General features: G+C 42.7%; 2 protein-coding genes across 2 annotated transcripts in view; one reads left to right on the top strand and one right to left on the bottom strand.

Annotated features, from left to right (window-relative positions):
- Positions 1 to 9,821: 9,821 nt before the first annotated feature.
- On the bottom strand, positions 9,822 to 14,768 carry LOC111965766 (endonuclease domain-containing 1 protein-like). The gene is made up of 2 exons (XM_023990048.2): positions 12,018 to 14,768; positions 9,822 to 10,510 (listed from the first exon to the last, which is right to left on the bottom strand). The coding sequence occupies exons 1-2, from the start codon at positions 12,303 to 12,305 to the stop codon at positions 9,902 to 9,904; spliced, it is 897 nt and encodes a 298-aa protein (XP_023845816.1). The 5' UTR covers positions 12,306 to 14,768; the 3' UTR covers positions 9,822 to 9,901.
- The window catches only part of LOC111965765 (zinc-binding protein A33), a 16,734-nt gene continuing 10,849 nt past the window's right edge, over positions 14,768 to 20,652 (top strand). Inside the window, exons 1-2 of the mRNA XM_023990047.2 lie at positions 14,768 to 15,369; positions 17,658 to 17,753. Of these exons, the coding sequence (XP_023845815.1) occupies positions 14,857 to 15,369; positions 17,658 to 17,753 (609 nt within the window). The 5' untranslated portion in view covers positions 14,768 to 14,856. The remainder of the gene's footprint in view (positions 15,370 to 17,657; positions 17,754 to 20,652) is intronic.

Raw genomic sequence — 20,652 nt, 5'->3', positions numbered from 1 at the left:
TTTTCCTACTTAAAAGCATTGTAGAGGTCTGTAATTTTTATCATAGGTACACTTCAACTGTGAGAGACAGAATAAAAATAAATAAAAAAATCACATTGTATGATTTTTAAGTAATGTGTAGTTTGCGTAATCGAATCTGGTATCAGGATAGACTGCGACACGGAGTCACTAAATATGTTCTATGTCTTTTTATTATAGTCAAGCGATAAATGGTAAATGCAATCTTTGTATATACAGGTTCACTGTAACACCACGCAGGGCAAAACGAGAACTGGTCTGTTCCTAACAAGATGCTTCTCAAATACTCTGACGAAATAAATTCCCGTTTCTGAGCTGGCTATCAGAGTAGAGGCTGAGTGTGGTTTAGACTTTCAGCCTATCGTTGCCGCACAGGCTGGTCCCAGCCCCAGGCGCTCCAGTTGACAGAAATAGTTGTTGCTGTGCAGATCTACTATGTGAACGCACCCTAGAGACTGCGGCCGCAGGCTCAGTTCCTGTTGTTGTGTTCCAACCTAAATGGACTATTTGCAACACTTCTTTTATGCACGTGTCAATGGCTCAAAACACTGTTTGCCCAGTTAACCACAGCCTTTCAGCTAGTCACACATATGGTGCACAACACACTATATGATGCACAACTTGTCAGCTTTAGCTCAACACAAGCCTGCATTGCAAGCAAAACATATTCTCAATTCGCACAGTAATTAATTTGCATTTTATGCATGCATAAGTATTTGATACATCAGAAAAGCAGAACTTAATATTTGGTACAGAAACCTTTGTTTGCAATTACAGAGATATACGTTTCCTGTAGTTCTTGACCAGGTTTGCACACACAGCAGGGATTTTGGCCCACTCCTCCATACAGACCTTTCCAGATCTTCAGGTTTGGGGCTGTCGCGGCAATATGGACTTTCAGCTCCCTCAAAAGACTTTCTATTGGGTTCAGGTCTGGAGACTGGCTAGGCCACTCCAGGACCTTGAGATGCTTCTTACGGAGCACTCTTAGTTGCCTGGCTGTGTGTTTCGGGTCGTTGTCATGCTGAAAGACCACCACGACCCATCTTCAATGCTCTTACTGAGGGAGGAGGTTGTTGGCCAAGATCTCACGATACATGGCCATCCATCCCCCTCAATACGGTGCGTCGTCTGTCTCCTTTGCAGAAAGCATCCCAAAGAATGATGTTTCCACTCCATGCTTCACGTTGGGATGGTGTTCTTGGGGTTGTACTCATCCTTCTTCTTCTCCAAACACGGCGAGTGGAGTTAAGACAAAAAGCTCTATTTTTGTCTCATTAGACCACATGACCTTCTCCCATTCCTCCTCTGGATCATCCGATGGTCATTGCAAACTTCAGACGGGCTGGACATGCGCTGGCTTGAGAGGGGACCTTGCGTGCGCTGAAGGATTTTAATCCATGAGGCGTAGTGTGTTACTAATGGTTTTCTTTGGGACTGTGGTCCAGCTCTCTTCAGGTCATTGACCAGGTCCTGCCGTGTAGTTTTGGGCTGATCCTCACCTTCTCATGATCATTGATGCCCACGAGTGAGATCTTGCATGGAGCCCCAGACCGAGGGTGATTGACGTCATCTTGACTTTCCATTTTCTAATAATTGCGCCAACAGTTGTTGTCTCACCAAGCTGCTTGCCTATTGTCCTGTAGCCCATCCCAGCTTGTGCAGGTTACAATTTATTCCCTGATGTCCTTACACAGTCTCTGGTCTTGGCCATTGTGGAGGTTGGAGTGTTGATTGATGTGTGGGACAGGTGTCTTTTTACAGTAACGAGTTAAACAGGTGAGTTAATACAGGTAATGAGTGGAGACAGGAGGCTTCTTAAGAAAAACTAGCAGGTTTGTGAGAGCCGGAATTCTTACTGTTTGGTAGGTGATCAATACTTATGTCATGCAATAAAATGCAAATGAATTACTTAAAAATCATACAATGTGATTTCTGGATTTTTGTTTTAGATTCCGTCTCTCACAGTTGAAGTTGTACTATTGAAACTAAATTACAGACCTCTACATGCTTTGTAAGTAGGAAAACCTGCAAAATCGGCAGATACTCAAATACTTGTTCTCCCCACTGTATATTCATTCATCATCATCAATAGCTTCTACCAGGTCCGCCTCACATTTTTGTTTTACATGCTTCGTGTCATTGAGAAAAGCCTTTATCAACCCTTGTTACAGTTTGGAGGTTTGTCAGACTGCCTTAAAATAGTTTCAATCTTTGAAGCATCTGGCTTGTCCTGTGTTTGCTGCACAGAGAGAATAACATGTTGTATCTGCAGAAATTCACCTCAGCTCCGTTACAGACTGGTCTTCCCTGGCTGCCTGACCCTGCTGAGACCCATCACCATCTGATCCTGCTAAGACATGATGAGCATAGTGTTGTGTACGGATGGTGCACCATGACAGTGAAGCCTGTAGAGCTGTTTATTACTGTGTCAGTGTGAAAAGTAGGGAATTAGATAAGGAAACTGACAAATTAATAACGTTACATTGCTATACTGACTCTAATAAAAACTCACATTGCACAAACAAAAGTCAGAATTATCCATCTTCAATCGTTTGGCCACTGGTTTCATCATTTGATTCAGGTCTAGTGTGAATGAGGGAAAAATAATACATACTTTTGGCCAGCTCTCTCTCTCTCTAATGGTACATCAACAGGCGAAAGCTAGCTAAGCTAATTTACTTCTGTTTGAACGGGACAAAAAGGCTACAAATCAACAAACAAACAACAGCTGTCAGATAGCAATATGAGGTTTCTATTATTACTATCTGACAGATAGCTACAGGCTATAGGTAAACTGGCTGTGGTAGCAACTAGCAAGCTAATTCATTCACCTTAGTCAAGAAGGGATGAAACATTAGTTAACATTGCATATCATTTACACTACTAGCCCTGCACTGGGAATAAACACTAGTTTCATTTTTTTTCTGTTAAGTTAAACAGCCAGCTACGTACATCAGTCAACTAAAGAGTTGCCATTTTCTGCTCTGCTTGCTTTTACAACTCGGAGAAAGAGGGAAACACGTACAGACTGACAGCAGCTGCCTCTGTTCAAACCTGCCGTGCTGGRCCAGCCAGCCTTTCAGAAGCTTTGCCTTTGTCCGCCGGCAGAAACCTCCAAACAGTCTACRCGACCGCTCTGAGGCATACGCATGGTCCTAAAGCACACCGATGCTGTTTTTGGTATCACAGTGAAAGCTGTGCCCCTGACTTTCACAGCTTGCTTTAATCATGTCTTGTTCAAGACCAAGGTGGGTGAGATTCTCAAACTGTACAAGTCAAGTGCAGAGGCATCATGCCCAAAGGGGGCACGAGGGGCACGTGCCACCTCAGATTTTACCTGTTTACAAATATATGTATRTGTATTTATTTTTTCTGTAATACTACTAGCCGCCTAGAAATTTTATGAAGTAGGCTTTAGCTAGCCCAGATAGGTTCCGAATCCCCCAACCTCAAAACTAGCTACCAAGAAGCCATTTCAGACTATCAATGTTAGTAGTAGTAGCTAGCTAGTAGCTGGCATGCCTGTTGGCAAGGGTGGCAGACTTTAGAAAAGCAAGCAATTACTAAATGTACTGAATAAGACTCACATTCCTTTCAATTGCTAACCCAGATTTTAGCAGAGAAGCATTAGTTTCCAGTCAGGAAATACAGACAGCTCAAGAGATAGGCCAATGCTTAGATAAGAGCGTCTGCTAAATGACTTAAATGTAAATGTAGATATGCAGAAAAATAAACCAATTTTTTAACACCCTAGAGATGGTAAAACCAAGGAACGTTTAAGTATTTGATTTTGAATTTTAGGACCCCTTTGACGAAGTGTCTGTCCTATATCTGAGAGATATACAGTTGAAGTCGGAAGTTTACATWCACCTTAGCCAAATACATTTAAACTCAGTTTACCACAATTCCTGACATTTAATCCAAGTAAAAATTCTCTATTTCAGTTAGGATCACCACTTTATTTTAAGAATGTGAAATGTCAGAATAATAGTAGAGAGAATMATTTATTTCAGCTTTTATTTCTTTCATCACATTCCCAGTGGGTCAGAAGTTTACATACACTCAATTAGTATTTGGTAGCATTGCCTTTAATTTGTTTAACTTGGGTCAAACGTTTCGGGTAGCCTTCCACAAGCTTCCCACAATAAGTTGGGTGAATTTTGGCACATTCCTCCTGACAGAGCTGGTGTAACTGAGTCAGGTTTGTAGGCCTCCTTGCTCGCACACGCTTTTTCAGTTRTGCCCACACAATTTCTATAGGATTGAGGTCATGGCTTTGTGATGGCCACTCCAATACCTTGACTTTGTTGTCCTTAAGCCATTTTGCCACAACTTTGGAAGTATGCTTGGGGTCATTATCCATTTGGAAGACCCATTTGCGAACCAAGCTTTAACTTCTTGACTGATGTCTTGAGATGTTGCTTCAATATATCCACATAATTTTCCCTCCTCATGACGCCATCTATTTTGTGAAGTACACCAGTCCCTCCTGCAGCAAAGCACCCCCACAACATGATGCTGCCACCCCCGCGCTTCACGGTTGGGTTGGTGTTCTTCGGCTTGCAAGCATCCCCCTTTTTCCTCCAAACATAACAATGGTCATTATGGCCAAACAGTTCTATTTCTGTTTCATCAGACCAGAGGATATTTCTCCAAAAAGTACGATCTTTGTTCCCATGTGCAGTTYCAAAACGTAGTCTGGCTTTTTTATGGCGGTTTTGGAGCAGTGGCTTCTTCCTTGCTAAGCAGCCTTTCAGGTTGTCGATATAGGACTTGTTTTACTATGGATATAGATACTATGTACCTGTTTCCTCCAGCATCTTCACAAGGTCCTTTGCTGTTGTTCTGGGATTGATTTGCACTTTTCACACCAAAGTATGTTCATCTCTAGGAGACAGAACGTGTCTCCTTCCTGAGTGGTATGACGGCTGCGTGGTCCCATGGTGTTTATACTTGCGTACTATTGTTTGTAGAGATGAATGCAGTACCTTCAGGCATTTGGAAATTGCTCCCAAGGATGAACCAGACTTGTGGAGGTCTACAATTTTTTTCCTGATGTTAAGCAAAGAGGCACGCACTGAGTTTGAAGGTAGGCCTTGAAATACATCCACAGGTACACCTCCAATTGACTCAAATTATGTCAATTATCCGATCAGAAGCTTCTAAAGCCATGACATAATTTTCTGGAATTTTCCAAGCTGTTTAAAGGCACAGTCAACTTAGTGAATGTAAACTTCTGACCCACTGGAATTGTGATACAGTGAATTATAAGTGAAATAATCTGTCTGTAAACAATTGCTGGGGAAATGACTTGTGTCATGCACAATGTAGATGTCCTAACCGACTTGCCAAAACTATAGTTTGTTAACAAGACATTTGTGGAGTGGTTGAAAAACAAGTTTTAATGACTCCAACCTAAGTGTATGTAAACTTCTGACTTGAACTGTAAGAAAGATCAGGGAATTATTTATATATTTTTGGACACATTTTTAACCCCTTTTATAGGCACTAAACTACTTCCATACACATTGCATTCTGAAAGTATTCAGACCCCTTCACTTTTCCACATTTTGTTACGTTACAGACTTATTCTAAAATGTATAAAATAAATGTTTTTCCTCATCAATATACACACAATATCCAATAATAACAAAGCAAAAACCGTTTATTTTAATTGTTTTCAAATATCGTAAAAAAAAAAAAATGTATTTACATAAGTTTTCAGACCCTTTGCTATGAGACTAGAAATTGAGCTCAGGTGCATCCTGTTTCCATTGATCATCCTTGACATGTTTCTACAACTTCCACCTGTGGTAAATTCAATTGTTCTGACATGATTTGGAAAGGCACACACCTGTCTATATAAAGTCCCACAGTTAACAGTGGATGTCAGAGCAAAAACCAAGCCATGAGGTCGAAGGAATTGTCCGTAGAGCTCCGAGACAGGATTGTGTCGAGTCACAGATCTGGGGAAGGGTACCAAAACATTTCTGCAGCATTGAGGGTCCCCAAGAACTCAGTGGCCTCCATCATTCTTAAGACGTTTGGAACCACCAAGACTCTTCCTAGAGCTGGCTGCCCGGCCAAACTGTGGGGGAGAAGGGCCTTGGTCACCAAGAACCTGATGGTCACTCTGACAGAGCTCCAGAGTTCCTCTGTGGAGATGAGACAAACTTCCAGAAGGACAACCATCTCTGCAGCACTCCACCAATCAGGCCTTTATGGTAGAGTGGTRAGATGATAGCCACTCCTCAGTAAAAGGCACATGACAGCCCACTTGGAGTTTGCAAATTGACACCTAAAGGACTCTCAGACCATAAGAAACAAGATTCTCTGGTCTGATGAAACCAAGGTTGAACTCTTTGGCCTGAATGCCAAGCGTCACGTCTGGAGGAAACCTGGAACCATCACTACGGTGAAGCATGGTGGTGGCAGCATCATGCTGTGGGGATGTTTTTCAGCGGCAGGGACTAGGTACATGACGCCCCTGGTCAAGCGTGTGGGAGTTTCAAATGGAGATCAGCCGTGTCAAGGCCGAAAACGAAGCCCTGAAGGCGAGGAAGAGACTTGCYGGACTTGCGATGCAGTGGAATGAACAGTTGAACCAAACATCATGCCAGCAAAGTAGTTGTAACAGTGTAACCACCCCCAGAGAAACTTGCAGCTCCCCACTGGGCAAAAACTGTCTCAATCAACGTTGTTTCCATGTCATTTCAACAAAAATATGAAATGTGATGATATAGAATCAATGTGGAAAACTGATTGGATTTGCAAAAAGTCATCAACGTAAGGGAATTTCACCTTTTTTTCACCCAACTTTTAACCTAAATCCAATGACATGGTGACATTTTTTGTTGACTTCACATTGAATTAACGTTAGTTGACAACTCCAAATGTAAATCGAAACTAGACAAAAAATGCGGTCTGTGCCCAGTGGGTCACTTTCATGACAGAGGCTGTTCAATCAAAACGTACATTTCTTGCATTGCAGCTTTACAGAATCAAATACATCTCGATTTCAGATTGATATTGTGAGATTGGGCCTCATGGCTACTCAAGGATGCACATGCACCAGTTTGGACAGGAGTCATCCTAATGAACTTCTAACAAATCTAGTCAAATTGATACTTTCCCCTTCTCATCTCCCTCCATCCCTCCCTGTAGCTCAGTGGTTTCAAGGGAGCCTAGTGACAATAAACAGGTTATGGACTGCCCTCTCTTACCTCCGGAAAAAGAACCGGGTCAAGTCATGTGACCCGTGTGGCCCCCTAGCAACATCCAGCTGGATGAGAGAAAAGGAGCGTGGCATGTCATCATTAACAGAGAGGTGAGGTCATCAGGGGGGCAAGGACTGTTCCGATACCAGAATTAAAGCCTTTACAGATGCAGAATACAGTTCCAGAGAGGTTGTGATGCAGTGTTAACTGTTGTGTTTCAGGTTGATGATGCTGAGCTCTATGAGAAGCCAACACCAGCTGAAGACTCTGCTGTGAATCATGTAGAGGAGCAGGTGAATCCAGAAGATCTGTGTAAAACACCCCTCAGACCGTTCAGTATGTGTCAGTTGTCTATCATACTGTACTTGTTTGCTACTGAGAGAAGGGAGTTGGCTATCCCCCCTGTCCAAATCAAATCAAATCACATTTTATTCATCAAATGCGCTGAATACAAGTGTAGACTTTACCATGAAATGCTTACTCACGAGTCTTTTCCCAACAATGCAGTTAAAAGTAAGAACATTTATAAATAGATAAAAATAAAATAGTAACACAATAAAATAACAATAACGAGGCTATATACACGCTATATACAAGGAGTACCGGTACAGAGTCAGTGTACTGGGGTATGAGGTAGTTGGTGTGGTTGATTGAGGTAATATGTACATGTAGATTTGGTTAGGTGATTGATTGAAGTACTATGTACATGTAGGTAGGGGGTCAAATGCAAAAGTCTGGGTAGCCATTGAATGAACTGTTCAGCAGTCTTAAGGCTTTGGGCCAGAAGTTGTTCAGGAGCTTTTTGGGTCCAAGACTTAGCGCTCCGGTAGGCTACCGCTTATCGTGTGGTAGCAGAGAGAACAGACTGACTTCGTGTGGCTGGAGTCTTTGACAATTTTTAGGGCCTTCCTCTGACCAATAACACTACTACACACAATAACTTTATGTAGCCTCTCTCTCCCTACAGWACTAGTGCCTACTTCTGTACACACACAATCTGAAACACACTCATACACACTCTGGGATGGACTGTAAGATCAAGGAGGAGGAGTGTGTTCACATGGCTACAGACATTGACATCAACAGACAACGTACATAGTCATGAAAAGCATATCTGGACAGAGCGACACTGAAACGGACACAGACATGATGTGGACGTAGAGGGGGGGTGGGGGGTTGAAGAGCTGGGCCAGAGGAGAGGCAGGTGTCTGGATTGGGTTGGGGCATCTCTGTTCTGATTGGGAAAACATTCCAGTCACATAGGGGTTTGGCCACCCACAGGGTTGTCTAATGGCCCAGGAGAATTGACCAGTGCTCTTTCTGCAGTAAGATGTACCTGTTTCTTGCCAAGCTGATTTAGCATGAGAGGACCCATGCTATTTTATCAGCACAAGTATGTCTTCTTTAAAGCCAACTGGAACACGTGCACGCGCACACACATGCACACACACACACACACACACACACACAAAGAGAGAGAAAGAAAGAAAGAACCAGATCGGGAATGCTCATAAAGGACCTTGTCTCATATACTGTTGATTTGTTGTTTGTATGTTGTAGTTTTTGTATTATTATTTAAAATGTATAACATCAGGAAGAACCAGTTGAGTGGTTAGTGTTTACTCAGCTTATCTTACACCTGCAGAGCTACTCAGTTGAGCGAGTGTGCCAGTCCTGGTCTGACKACCTTAGGAAGTGCRGCCTTGACAATGGCATTTTTTTCCAGTCACAACCAGATTCACAACAGATATATCTATGGGAGGATTTTCCCCCCTTTCTCAAGCTCATGTCAAAATTCATGTGATCAGCATTTATCAGTGACCTTGACACACAAATGCTGCACAACACGTGAGCAAGGTTTCATTTGTATTTGGAGACAATTCCGTTCACAGTTTTGGGAAGTTGAAATGATAGAAATCTGTTAGCAGTGTGTGGAATATGCCATTGTTATCATATATTTATGTATATTGTATCTAATTGAAAAGTACCTTAAATATAACATTCAAATGTACAGTGCGAACATTAAATTACAATTTCATAGTATTATTCTATAAAGTATACATAGTAAGATGACAGCGTATTTGACGTTTTAATAAAATAGTATATACTGTACATGTGAAAAGGTATTCTACTCATGTACTAACCGACTCCAATAGCAACATAATGAAAGCTGTGTGTGTGTGTGTGTGTGTGTGTGTGTGTGTGTGTGTGTGTGTGTGTGTGTGTGTGTGTGTGTGTGTGTGTGTGTGTGTATAACCTTAGGGGTAGGTTGTCACAATCCATTGTGATGGATAATGAACTGTCTGGCTGTTCTTTAGAGCTTGACTTTCGTGTATTGAGACTGTTGTTCTATTTCAGTCCACTGGAGGGCGATCAAACACAATACTCACCCTATACGTGTGTCTGTGTGTCTGTGTGTCTGTGTCTGTGTCTGTGTCTGTGTCTGTGTGTGTGTGTGTGTGTGTGTGTGTGTGTGTGTGTGTGTGTGTGTGTGTGTGTGCGTGCGTGCGTGCGTGCGTGCGTGTCTGTGTCTGTTATGACTGGTCTGCAAACTAGTTCAAAGATCTTAAATCACCAAATATATTATGTTCCACTGTAGATTTTATTTTTCACTCAACAGGGACAGCTCATACAACAGCCAATTACCTAACTACCACACCTGCTCACAGGCATTGATTGTGAAACAGGCTGATGTGGATGCCCAGTCTCTGCTGTAGAATAGTCTCCACGGTGTCCAGGGGCATCCGCCTCACATCGTACCCCCGAACCGAGGCCTTTGCCTGGGGGTCCACCGGCACAATCTCTCCACCACTATGGGGGTCGTTCCGGCCCACAGCAGCATATGATGGGAAGTAGGGTCTCTGTGAGGCGGGGAGACTAGAGTTGTAGGAGGGGCAGCAGTAGGCAGACCACATGTACTCTGGCACCGCTACCCGGTTGGCCATCCAGCGCTCAGAGAGGTATGACAACGCCCCTGTTATCACATACGCCGGCCCAATGCAGTAGTTACCCATCCGGGCCCTCACCTCAGCCTCCAGCTGAGCCCAGGGGCCAGAGTTTGAGGCTGCCCGCTGAGGGACCACGTTGGTGAGGGTGAAAGTGGCCCGGCGGTCCTCTGGGGCCTGGTGGTGCAGGCTGGGGTTGAGGTGACCCTTGGTGTAGGAAGAGTTGATGTAGTCCTGGAGTACCGCCTGGCTCTCCACCACATTCTGGTCCACGGGCCCACGCCGCGGGAAACTATGCATCTCTGGACTGGCACCGGAGAACGCCAACTTAGAACACAGAGAGAGAGAGGAAACACTGAGACTATAACCGACACAGAGAGAAAGTTAGTTCAACRTACACTACCGTTCAAAAGTTTGGAGTCACATAGAAATGTTCTTGTTTTTGAAAGAAAAGCATATTTTTTGTCCATTAAAATAARATKYAATTGATCAGAAATACAGTGTGGACATTGTTAATGTTGTAAATGACTATTGTAGCTGGAAACGGCTGATTTTTAATGGAATATCTACATAGGCGTACAGAGGCCCATTACCAGCAACCATCACTCCTGTGTTCCAATGGCACGTTGTGTAAGCGAATCCAAGTTGATAAGTTGTGTAAGCGAATCCAACCCACAAAACACCAGTCTCAATGTCAACAGTGATGAGGCGACTCCGGGATGCTTACCTGCTAGGCAGAGCTCCTCTGTCCAGTGTCTGTGTTCTTTTGCCCATCTTAATCTTTTATTTTTATTGGCCAGTCTGAGATATGGCTTTTTCTTTGCAGCTCTGCCTAGAAGATCAGCATCGCCTCTTCACTGTTGACGTTGAGACTGGTGTTTTGCGGGTACTATTTAATGAAGCTGCCAGTTGAGGTCTTGTGAGGCGTCTGTTTCTCAAACTAGACACTCTAATGTACTTGTCCTCTTGCTCAGTTGTGCACKGGGGCCTCCCACTCCTCTTTCTTTTCTGGTTAGAGKCAGTTTGCGCTGTTCTGGGAAGGGAGTAGTACACAGCGTTGTAACAGATCTTCAGTTTCTTGGCAATTTCTCGCATGGAATGGTCTTCATTTCTCCGAACAAGAATAGACTGACAAGTTTCAGAAGAAAGGTCTTTGTTTCTGGCCATTTTGAGCCTGTAATCGAACCCACAAATGCTGATGCTCCAGATACTCAACAAGTCTAAGGCCAGTTTTATTGCTTCTTTAATCAGAACAACAGTTTTCAGCTGTGCTAACATAATTGCAAAAGGGTTTTCTAATGATCAATTAGCCTTTTAAAATGATCAACTTGGATTAGCTAACACAACGTGCCATTGGAACACAGGAGTGATGGTTGCTGACAATGGGCCTCYGTAGTGTACACGGTAGTGTATATGTTTACACATGTTTCCCCCCATCTTTTTACAGTGCTTATTACATTGTAATAACCAATTCTACCACTGGTATTTACTCTGAGCTGTTGGGTACAAGAAAATAAAAACATAAACAGAGCTTCCAAGCTTCAATTATGATCCAATCTTTTTGTTCCTGGAAATCACAATTTAAAAAGGGAAACAGAAACAGAATATTTCCCAGATGACATAACTATTACTTTGTTTTAATTGCTTTGGTTGAGASGAGTCACGCTGCTTAASCACTTTTCTAAGAACTCCTGGCTTCACACAAGCCCACATCCACACCTATACACACACACACATGCACACTATAAATAGTAWTTTTTCTTGAATTGAGTAGAATAAAATGGAATAGACCCTGAATTTAATGCACAGTTACACACAGAGACATACTCCTCACCTGTGGTTCATACATCCACTTGTTCCCAGGCCGTTTGCCTCCTCCAGGGGTAAGTATGTAGGCAGAGTAGAGGGTGGCACGGCGCTGGTGCTGGTACAGGCTMGCAAAGTGGTACTGGTTCCTGTAGCGCTGGCAGATGGGCTGGTACCCCTCTCCCCCCATGCCTTTTGGGGGAGTCTCCATGTAGAAGAAACGGAGGCAAGGGGTGAAGTCACCCACCTCCCCCCAGACCTGACCTCCAAGACTGGCTAGAAGCATGAGCAGAGCCTCCCTACACGAGACAGGCATCCTCCTGCTGAGCACTGGACTGTGTGTGTTATAGAGAAAAGCCTGTGTATCTATCAGCCGAAACTAGTCACCGACTGTCGTCCAATGTAGTTTAGCTCAGTCCACTCCTGCCCAACTCAGTTCAGTTCAATTCTCTACAGAGAGCCCTATTCTTCTGTTCACTGTCTGTTGAGGCACCTGTGTAATCGATGGAGAGTGGTCTTCTATCAACCTAGCTTCGAAGGTCTTTTATACCCAGTGAGTAGAAACTTAGAGGGTGACACTTTCATCTGACACCTCTCCTCCCCTTCTATTTCCTTGAGATGCAACTGAACTTCCCCGTGCTGACCACAGTCTCTTCTGGGAAATATACAGCCCTTCTGGGACACACATGGTCACTACATGATAGAGGTTATCATAGGAACAGAAATTGAAAGAGCCTCTGCATTACATCTACACACAGGTCACTGAAACTGAGCTGACTGAGTGAAACTAGAGTTACTGGCACCCAAAATGTGACAGAGAGCAGGTTTCATTTGAAGATCCATAGGTATTTCCCGTTCCCCCTTGGTGGAATGGAAAGCTGCTGACATCCTACTGATGGATATAGGTTAAGGTTCAAGTGTGTTTATGCGTAATCAGTTTCCCTTCTCCTTCCCCAAAAAGCCTTTAATCAAAGTGCTGACTCATTCACCAGCCTCAGCTTTTCAAGGCAGTGTTCTGGAACGTTTCGAACCCTCAGGACAACACCTGGTTTAAAGTCACAGACTCCTCTGACACACTCCGGGGTGAAAGTAAGCTACTACAGCCTACCAGCCAAAATAAATATTGGGGGTACACCGTAATGGTAAAACGTGAGCCTATTACAATTACCACAAAATCCCGAAAAAAATACATACAAGCTATTAATCATTATTGTATTTTCTTCAACAGTGGACGCGATTCAGGCTACGTGTAGGCCTAACAATCACAGATCTCATTACAATACACGTAGGTGTTTTGTAACACATTTCTCTTTCCATTCATGAAATTGCAGTTGCACAGTGCATTGTTATTTTGTAAGTGGACGAATGTGCGCGGGTAGTCTACAGGTGATTGTTTAACAATGAGATATTAACATGACTGGTTGTGTTTTTGCCACATTGGCATAGGCAGCGCGTCCATAAGGCTAGGACAAGATTTCCCTATAGTCAATTGAATTAAAACTGCCAAAATGATATAGCCTAATTAGCTTCCTCCTGTCTATACACAAAACAAAATCATTTAAAATAGGCTACTATACCAGAAAGCATGATTTGGCCACAGAGGATCATTATCTTCTTTAATAAATAAATAAAGCTGTGGAATGTTTCGAAATCGCATAACATACAGAAGGAAGGGCTCGCAATTTGGGCAGCGCGGGAGGTAAATACCAAATAGAAGTTTGTTGAGCTGTGACTGTCAGTAAAAAGCAAAGAGACACAGCCAGGCATATCGCAATATTTAAGAATACAATTGCGGAAAAACCGTTTGGAAAGTAAATTACTCTTGCTGTAAAAAGAGTAGCCTATCTTATTGTCACCCGTAGAGAACATCGACATATCCCCAGTGTACATATTCACTGTCTTCATCATTGGGTCAGTGACACTTTAGCTTGTTTTTGTATGTCATATTGTATTTCGCAGTATCGGCAGAGTAGGCTACCGTATGTTTGTAGTTGGCTATTAAAAAATATTCTGCTAATGTCTCCATTCATGTAAAATGTTGCATGGAATGTGTAGATAAYAGGCCAACAATAAATATCTGATAGGCTACAGCCTAGGTCTACTCTACGCCCCTACGCACTGCATTGAACAGTCTTTTTTGAGTGTTTGAGTTATACTAGCCTAAAATATGACTTTCCCATCTAATCATCACATTAGGCATAGTAAGCTATCTTACATAAGTCTGCATATGCGAGGATGCATGGAATGCTTTATTATAAAGGTGTCTTTTTATGGTGAAAATGAGCTTCCCCAAACTTGAAACCCACGAGCAGCCAATGTTAAAAGGAATTGCATGTTAACGGTGATATGACACAACTTTTTAGCCTAGGCTACTAGGCCCAGAGATCAMTCATTAAATTAATAGGGATTCTATATAAGTTATTCTATATGATTACACTCCTAGGCTATAAAACAAATGTGTGCGCGCACTTGGGTGTCCCATACCCGTAATAAATGATATCTACTTTCACCCCTGGACACACATTACAGTTACACTACATTTAGGCAACTCCTACAGCCCAGATGCTCCATTTCAACTATCCAGTCCCTTTTAGATTCATGAACGCTTGAGGGATTAATAGAAGTAGGAGCTAGGAGCCTACGTGAAACTGGGCCAGAGAGACACCTGGTTCAGTACGCGGCTAACAGCGGGATCTGTGGACTTGTAGACGCATGTCTTCACTCTCTTCCGTGAAACAGAGGAGCTCAGACACTGTCAGGTCAGACAGACCACGCCCTCTCAAATACGGAAGCGTGAACTTTTCCACTGCATCAAGCAGCTACTTTGAACTCAACCCCCTGTCCCTTCAGTGAGCAGACGGCTCGGAATGGCTACTGATGCCAGCGCGCTTGAGGAGTTACATAGCGAGCTCAGCTGTCCAGTATGCCTCGACCTCTTCCGTGAGCCGGTGATCCTCGAGTGCGGACACCACTTCTGCCGTGTGTGCATTACGCTGTGCTGGGAGGCCAAGTCCGACGAGCACCCGACTTGCCCGCAGTGCCGGAAGACATGCCCTCAGAAGCTGCGTCCTAACTCGCTTCTGTGTAACGTCGTGGACAGCTTGAGGAGAGCCCGATCCATGGATTTGAAACCCGGGGACACGGAGCGCGCGCAGGAGGATACAGAAGAACGACAACGGGGGGCCAGTATGCCCAGCTCCGGTTTCAGTTTCACCCGTTCTTCTCAGCGCCACGAGKCAGACCTTTGCGAGGAGCACGAGGAGAAGCTGAAGCTATACTGTGAAGATGATCAGCTCGCGATCTGCCTGGTGTGCGGGATGTCACGAGGCCACAAGACGCACAACGTCATCCCCATCAACGAGGCGTTCGAGAACTACAAGGTATCACGTTGGAACAATATTTTGTATTTATATATCTACCTATATAGATGTTTTGCTATAGAAATACATATGGGTTAATAATACATCACTGTCACAGGGACCTGGCGCATTGGAATGCATCAGGTATGCTAAAACCTGCCCATAAATCTGAAACTGCAAAGTTGACAAAGTTACTATATTAAATCAGATATTTTTTTAACAAGTTTGGACCCAAGCAAAGAGTGTTATTTAAACTTTTTTTTAAAAGACAATTGGGTCTTTCACGTGGTTACCTGACATGACAGTTATTTTAAAGGTCACGAACAGTCAATATCATGTTTTTCATGAAATTGGATGATATTGAAACCAGATCAAACTATGATGATCAAAGTATTAAAAATTACTGTTGCTTCTACATTGATCAAGTTTGATCATGAAGTTACTGGTCCCCTCCCCATGTCAAACACTTGGATTCATTATGAAGGGGACAAGGTGACATCACCTTAACTCTCATTATAATACACCAATGGTAACATGATATTATCTTACCTAATTTAAATAAATACTGCCTTGTAACCAACATTGGAGAAAGCATGTTTGCAGAGGGGCGTGGTTTATATAGCTAGATAGCTACTCTACTGGTGCCAAAGTGTGACTGTAGGGTGTCAGCAAATATAATRGAAAGTTTACCCTATTCATCTATGGCAAAGATACTTATATGTTTCCCCTTTCGTCTTTCTGGTGTTAGGTAGTTACTGGCTAGCGAGGTCTTGCGCCAGCATGGAGCAAAAGGGGGAGGCTCATTCAAAACTTTGACGCAGTTGTCATATTCAACACATCCGTCAGTGCTGCTGTGAACCGCATCACAAGAGATGCCAAATGGGAGATGTATAAAAAAAAAATATATATATATATATATATATACAGTACCAGTCAAAAGTTTGGACACACCTACTCATTCAAGGGATTAAAAAAACAAAACTTTTTTCTACATTGTAGAATAATAGTGAAGACATAAACACTATGAAATAACACATATGGAATCATGTAGTAACCAAAAAAGTGTTAAACAAATCAAAATATATTTTATATTTGAGATTCTTCAAAGTAGCCATCCTTTGCCTTGATGACAGCTTGTCACATTTTTTGACTGGTACTGTATATATATAATTGATGCAATTTCAATGTTGTTTGAGTTGCTTTGTGTATCACCAAATTTGCTTGAGATGATTTTACTGCAACACTGCTCACTGCATCCAAGTTGCTTGACATAGGTATTTCAAAGAGCTGTCAGTCAAGGCGACCTTATGAATATAAGATCTCCGCCCACTCATCTTGTCTTTTTAAATTTCCTGGTAATTGGCCATGAGAGAAAAAGTACTTTTCAGGATAACTGTTCAGGACCTTTAAATCAGCCACTCGGGTCAGTMTGAGTTTATACTTCGAGAGGAATTCAGCATGCCGGTGTCAGGGCTTAGTTCCCAGTGTCACGTTCGTTGATGGAATGATCGGACCAAGGTGCAGCGTGGTAGGCGTACATCATCAATTTATTAAATGAACACCAAAAACAAGAAAGATAAACGACACGTAAAGTGTTGTAGCGCTAACACAGCAACTATACAAAAACAAGATCCCACAAACTAAGGTGGAAAAAAGGCTGCCTAAGTATGATCCCCAATCAGAGACAACGATAGACAGCTGCCTCTGATTGGGAACCATACCCGGCCAACAAAGAAATAGAAAACATAGATTGCCCACCCTAGTCACACCCTGACCTAACCAAATAGAGAATTAAAAGGATCTCTAAGGTCAGGGCGTGACACCCAGACATATTAAACCTTTTTTATTTGCCGTGGATGTTTGGTGCCATACCTGTCACCACACTGTTTCTATAAATATTACCAGTCTAAATTCTAACTTTCTTTGGGTTCATTTGGGTAACTTGTTGAAATGGGTCCAGTTAGTTGTAAATGCTCTTGGATCATATGAGTTACATTAAGCTTGTTGTCAGAGAGACTACAGAGGATCCAAAACAGTACATCTTATTATTGACAAGAGAGTTAGGCCTAATTCAATCTCTGTAGAACATCACTCATGTTAATGTGAAAAAGGTTTTATTCTCTTAACTTCACTATGTCTCTCTCTCTGTGTGTGTGTGGTGTGTGTGTGTGTGTGGTGTGTGTGTGTGTGTGTGTGTTGTTGTGTGTTGTGTGTGTGTGTGTGTGTGTGTGTGTGTGTGTGTGTGTGTGTGTTGTGTGTGTGTGTTGTGTGTGTGTGTGTGACCTGTTTCGCTTCTTCCTCTTCTGCAGGACAAGCTGTCCATAGCCCTGGAGAGAGTACAACTCCAGACAGGACAGGCTTCTCTCCATCAGGTCCAGACCAACAACAAGATCATGCTCATCAAGGTATACTGACTGCGTGTGTATGTGTGTGCGTCAGCGAGAGGATTCTGGTTTGCGGTGCCCCTAGTCGCGAACCAGAATTTCTGTTGACCATGCAACATTATAGTTTGAATATAAAAGGCTTTGTCAATATGATTATGTTGACAGGTGTCAATCAAATTTTGGGAATAGAGGGTCGACCGATTATGATTTTTAACAGCGCCGATATCGATGCCGATTATTGGAGGACCAAAAAAGCGATACCGATTAAATCGGCCATTTTTTTTAAATGAATTTGTAATAATGACAATTACAACAATACTGAATGACACTTATTTTAACCTTAATATAATACATCAATAAAATCAATTTAGCCTCAATATAAATATGAACATGTTCAATTTGGTTTAAATAATGCAAAACAAAGTGTTGGAGAAGAAAGTAAAAGTGCAATATGTGCCATGTAAAAAAGCTAACGTTTAAGTTCCTTGCTCAGCAATGAGAACATATGAAAGCTGGTGGTTCCTTTAACACGAGTCTTCAATATTCCCAGGTAATAAGTTTTAGGTTGTAGTTATTATAGGAATTAAAGGACATATTTCTCTCTATACATTTGTTTTCATATACCTTTGACTATTGATGTTCTTATAGGCACTTTAGTATTGCCAGTGTAACAGTATAGCTTTCCGTCCCTTCTGCGCCCCTACCTGGGCTCGAACCAGGAACACATCGACAACAGCCACCTCGAAGCATCGTTACCCATCGCTCCCAAGGGCCGGCTCTTGCAGAGCAAGGGAACAACTACCCCAAGTCTCAGAGCGAGTGACGTCACCGATTGAAACGTTATCAGCCGCTAACTAGCTAGCCATTTCACATCAGTTAACCAGCCTAATCTCGGGAGTTGATAGGCTTGAAGTCATAAACAGCTCAATGCTTCAAGTCGTTCAGCATTGCGAAGAGCTGCTGGCAAATGCACAAAAGTGCTGTTTGATGAATGCTTACGAGCCTGCTGCTGCCTACCATCGCTCAGTCAGACTGCTCTATCAAATATCAAATCAATAGCTTAATTATAACATAATAAACACAGAAATACACGCCTTTGGTCATTAATATGGTCGAATCCAGAAACTATCATTTCGAAAACAAAACGTTTATTCTTTCAGTGAATACGGAACTGTTCCGTATTATATTCTACGGGTGGCATCCCAAAGTCTAAATATTGCTGTTACATTGTACAACCTTCAATGTTATGTCATAATTATGTACAATTCTGGCATTAAGTACGGTCTTTGTTAGGAATAATGGACTTCACACAGTTCGCAACAAGCCAGGCGGCCCAAACTGCTGCATATACCCTGACTGCTTGCACGGAACGCAAGAGAAGTGACACAATTTCCTAATTATAAGAAATTCATGTTAGCAGGCAATATTAACTAAATATGCAGGACTAAAAATATATACTTGTGTATTGATTTTAAAGAAAGGCATTGATGTTTATGGTTAGGTTGGTGCAACGACAGTGCTAATCATCACCCGTTTGGCGAAGTAGGCTGTGATTCGATGAGAAATTAACAGGCACGCGCATCGATTACATGCAACGCAGGACACGCTAGATTAAACTGTAATAATCTGCAACATCGTGTTAAGTTACTAGTAGATTTATGTGAATGGATCTGATTACGTTTTTTATAAGTTAACTGCTAGCTTAGCTCAATACCCTTGGCTTTTTGCTGCCCTCGCGTAACAGGTAGTCAGCCTGCCACGCAGGCTCCTCTTGAAGTGCAATGTAAGGCAGGTGGTTAGAGCGTTGGACTAGTAACCGGAAGGTTGCAAAAACGAATCCCCGAGCTGACAAGGTAAAAATCTGTRGTTCTGCCCCMGAACAAGGCAGTTAACCCACCGTTCCTAGGCCGTCATTGAAAATAAGAATGTGTTCTTAACTGACTTGCCTAGTTAAATAAATGTGTAAAAAAAMTATAAAAAATAATAATTCAGCCAAATCGGTGTCCAAAAATACCGATTTCCGATTGTTATGAAAACTTGAAATCGGGCCTAATTAAATCGGCCATTCCGATTTAATCGGTCGACCTCTAGTTGGGAATGTCTAATGCACAATGGTACTCTGAGATTATGATACAGATTATGGGATTAGTGTTCACCCATTCTTCCTCTCAGAAACATTGCAGACACACACACACACACACACATATTCTCACACACCTATTGTAAGCACACACCATGAGAGTGATGTAAAATACTGGCCTTAGTTAGCACTTAGCAGTGATAAGGTCAATGCTAGAATTTAGAATGGGCCCGGGACTCCCCCTCTGTGTTCTAACACAGGCTTCACCTCACAAGGTAAAGTCTATAAGAGCGTTGTACGTGTGTCTGAGGCAGATATGGAATGTGCAGAATGTCAGGGGGGCGGTAGAGTTCTGCCTTTAAGATGAACAGAGCACAGTCATGTGGGCCCCATTAAGGAGGAGTGCCCTGTGTGTCTGTTTGTCTGTCACATGCGACAAACTTACTCTCTGCCAATCACTCGATCTTTCACTTCCCTCTTACGACGGCTTTCCAGAGGCGAGACAGCAATGATATAGAACAATACACAACAAAAACAACATGAAGCACAAAACAGACACACATCGCCAACATTTCAGTAACTGATCGTGTAAGGAAGAGAGAAACGCCAGTGTTCCATAAATCTCAGTCAGTTTACTGAACATAATCAAAAGAAAAGGTCATACATCACAGGAAAGACTAACCACCTCCGCCCACACACCACACACACAACACACAACCACACACCAACACACACACACACCACACCAACACACACACACACACCACACACACACACACACACACACACACACACACACACACACACACACACACCAACACACACACACACACAGAGAGA

The sequence above is a fragment of the Salvelinus sp. IW2-2015 genome, linkage group LG6.2 (assembly GCF_002910315.2).
Source record: "Salvelinus sp. IW2-2015 linkage group LG6.2, ASM291031v2, whole genome shotgun sequence".
Lineage (NCBI taxonomy): Eukaryota > Metazoa > Chordata > Actinopteri > Salmoniformes > Salmonidae > Salvelinus > Salvelinus sp. IW2-2015.
The sequence above is the reverse complement of the archived record's forward strand: the minus strand, read 5'-3'. Positions and strand labels throughout refer to the sequence as shown.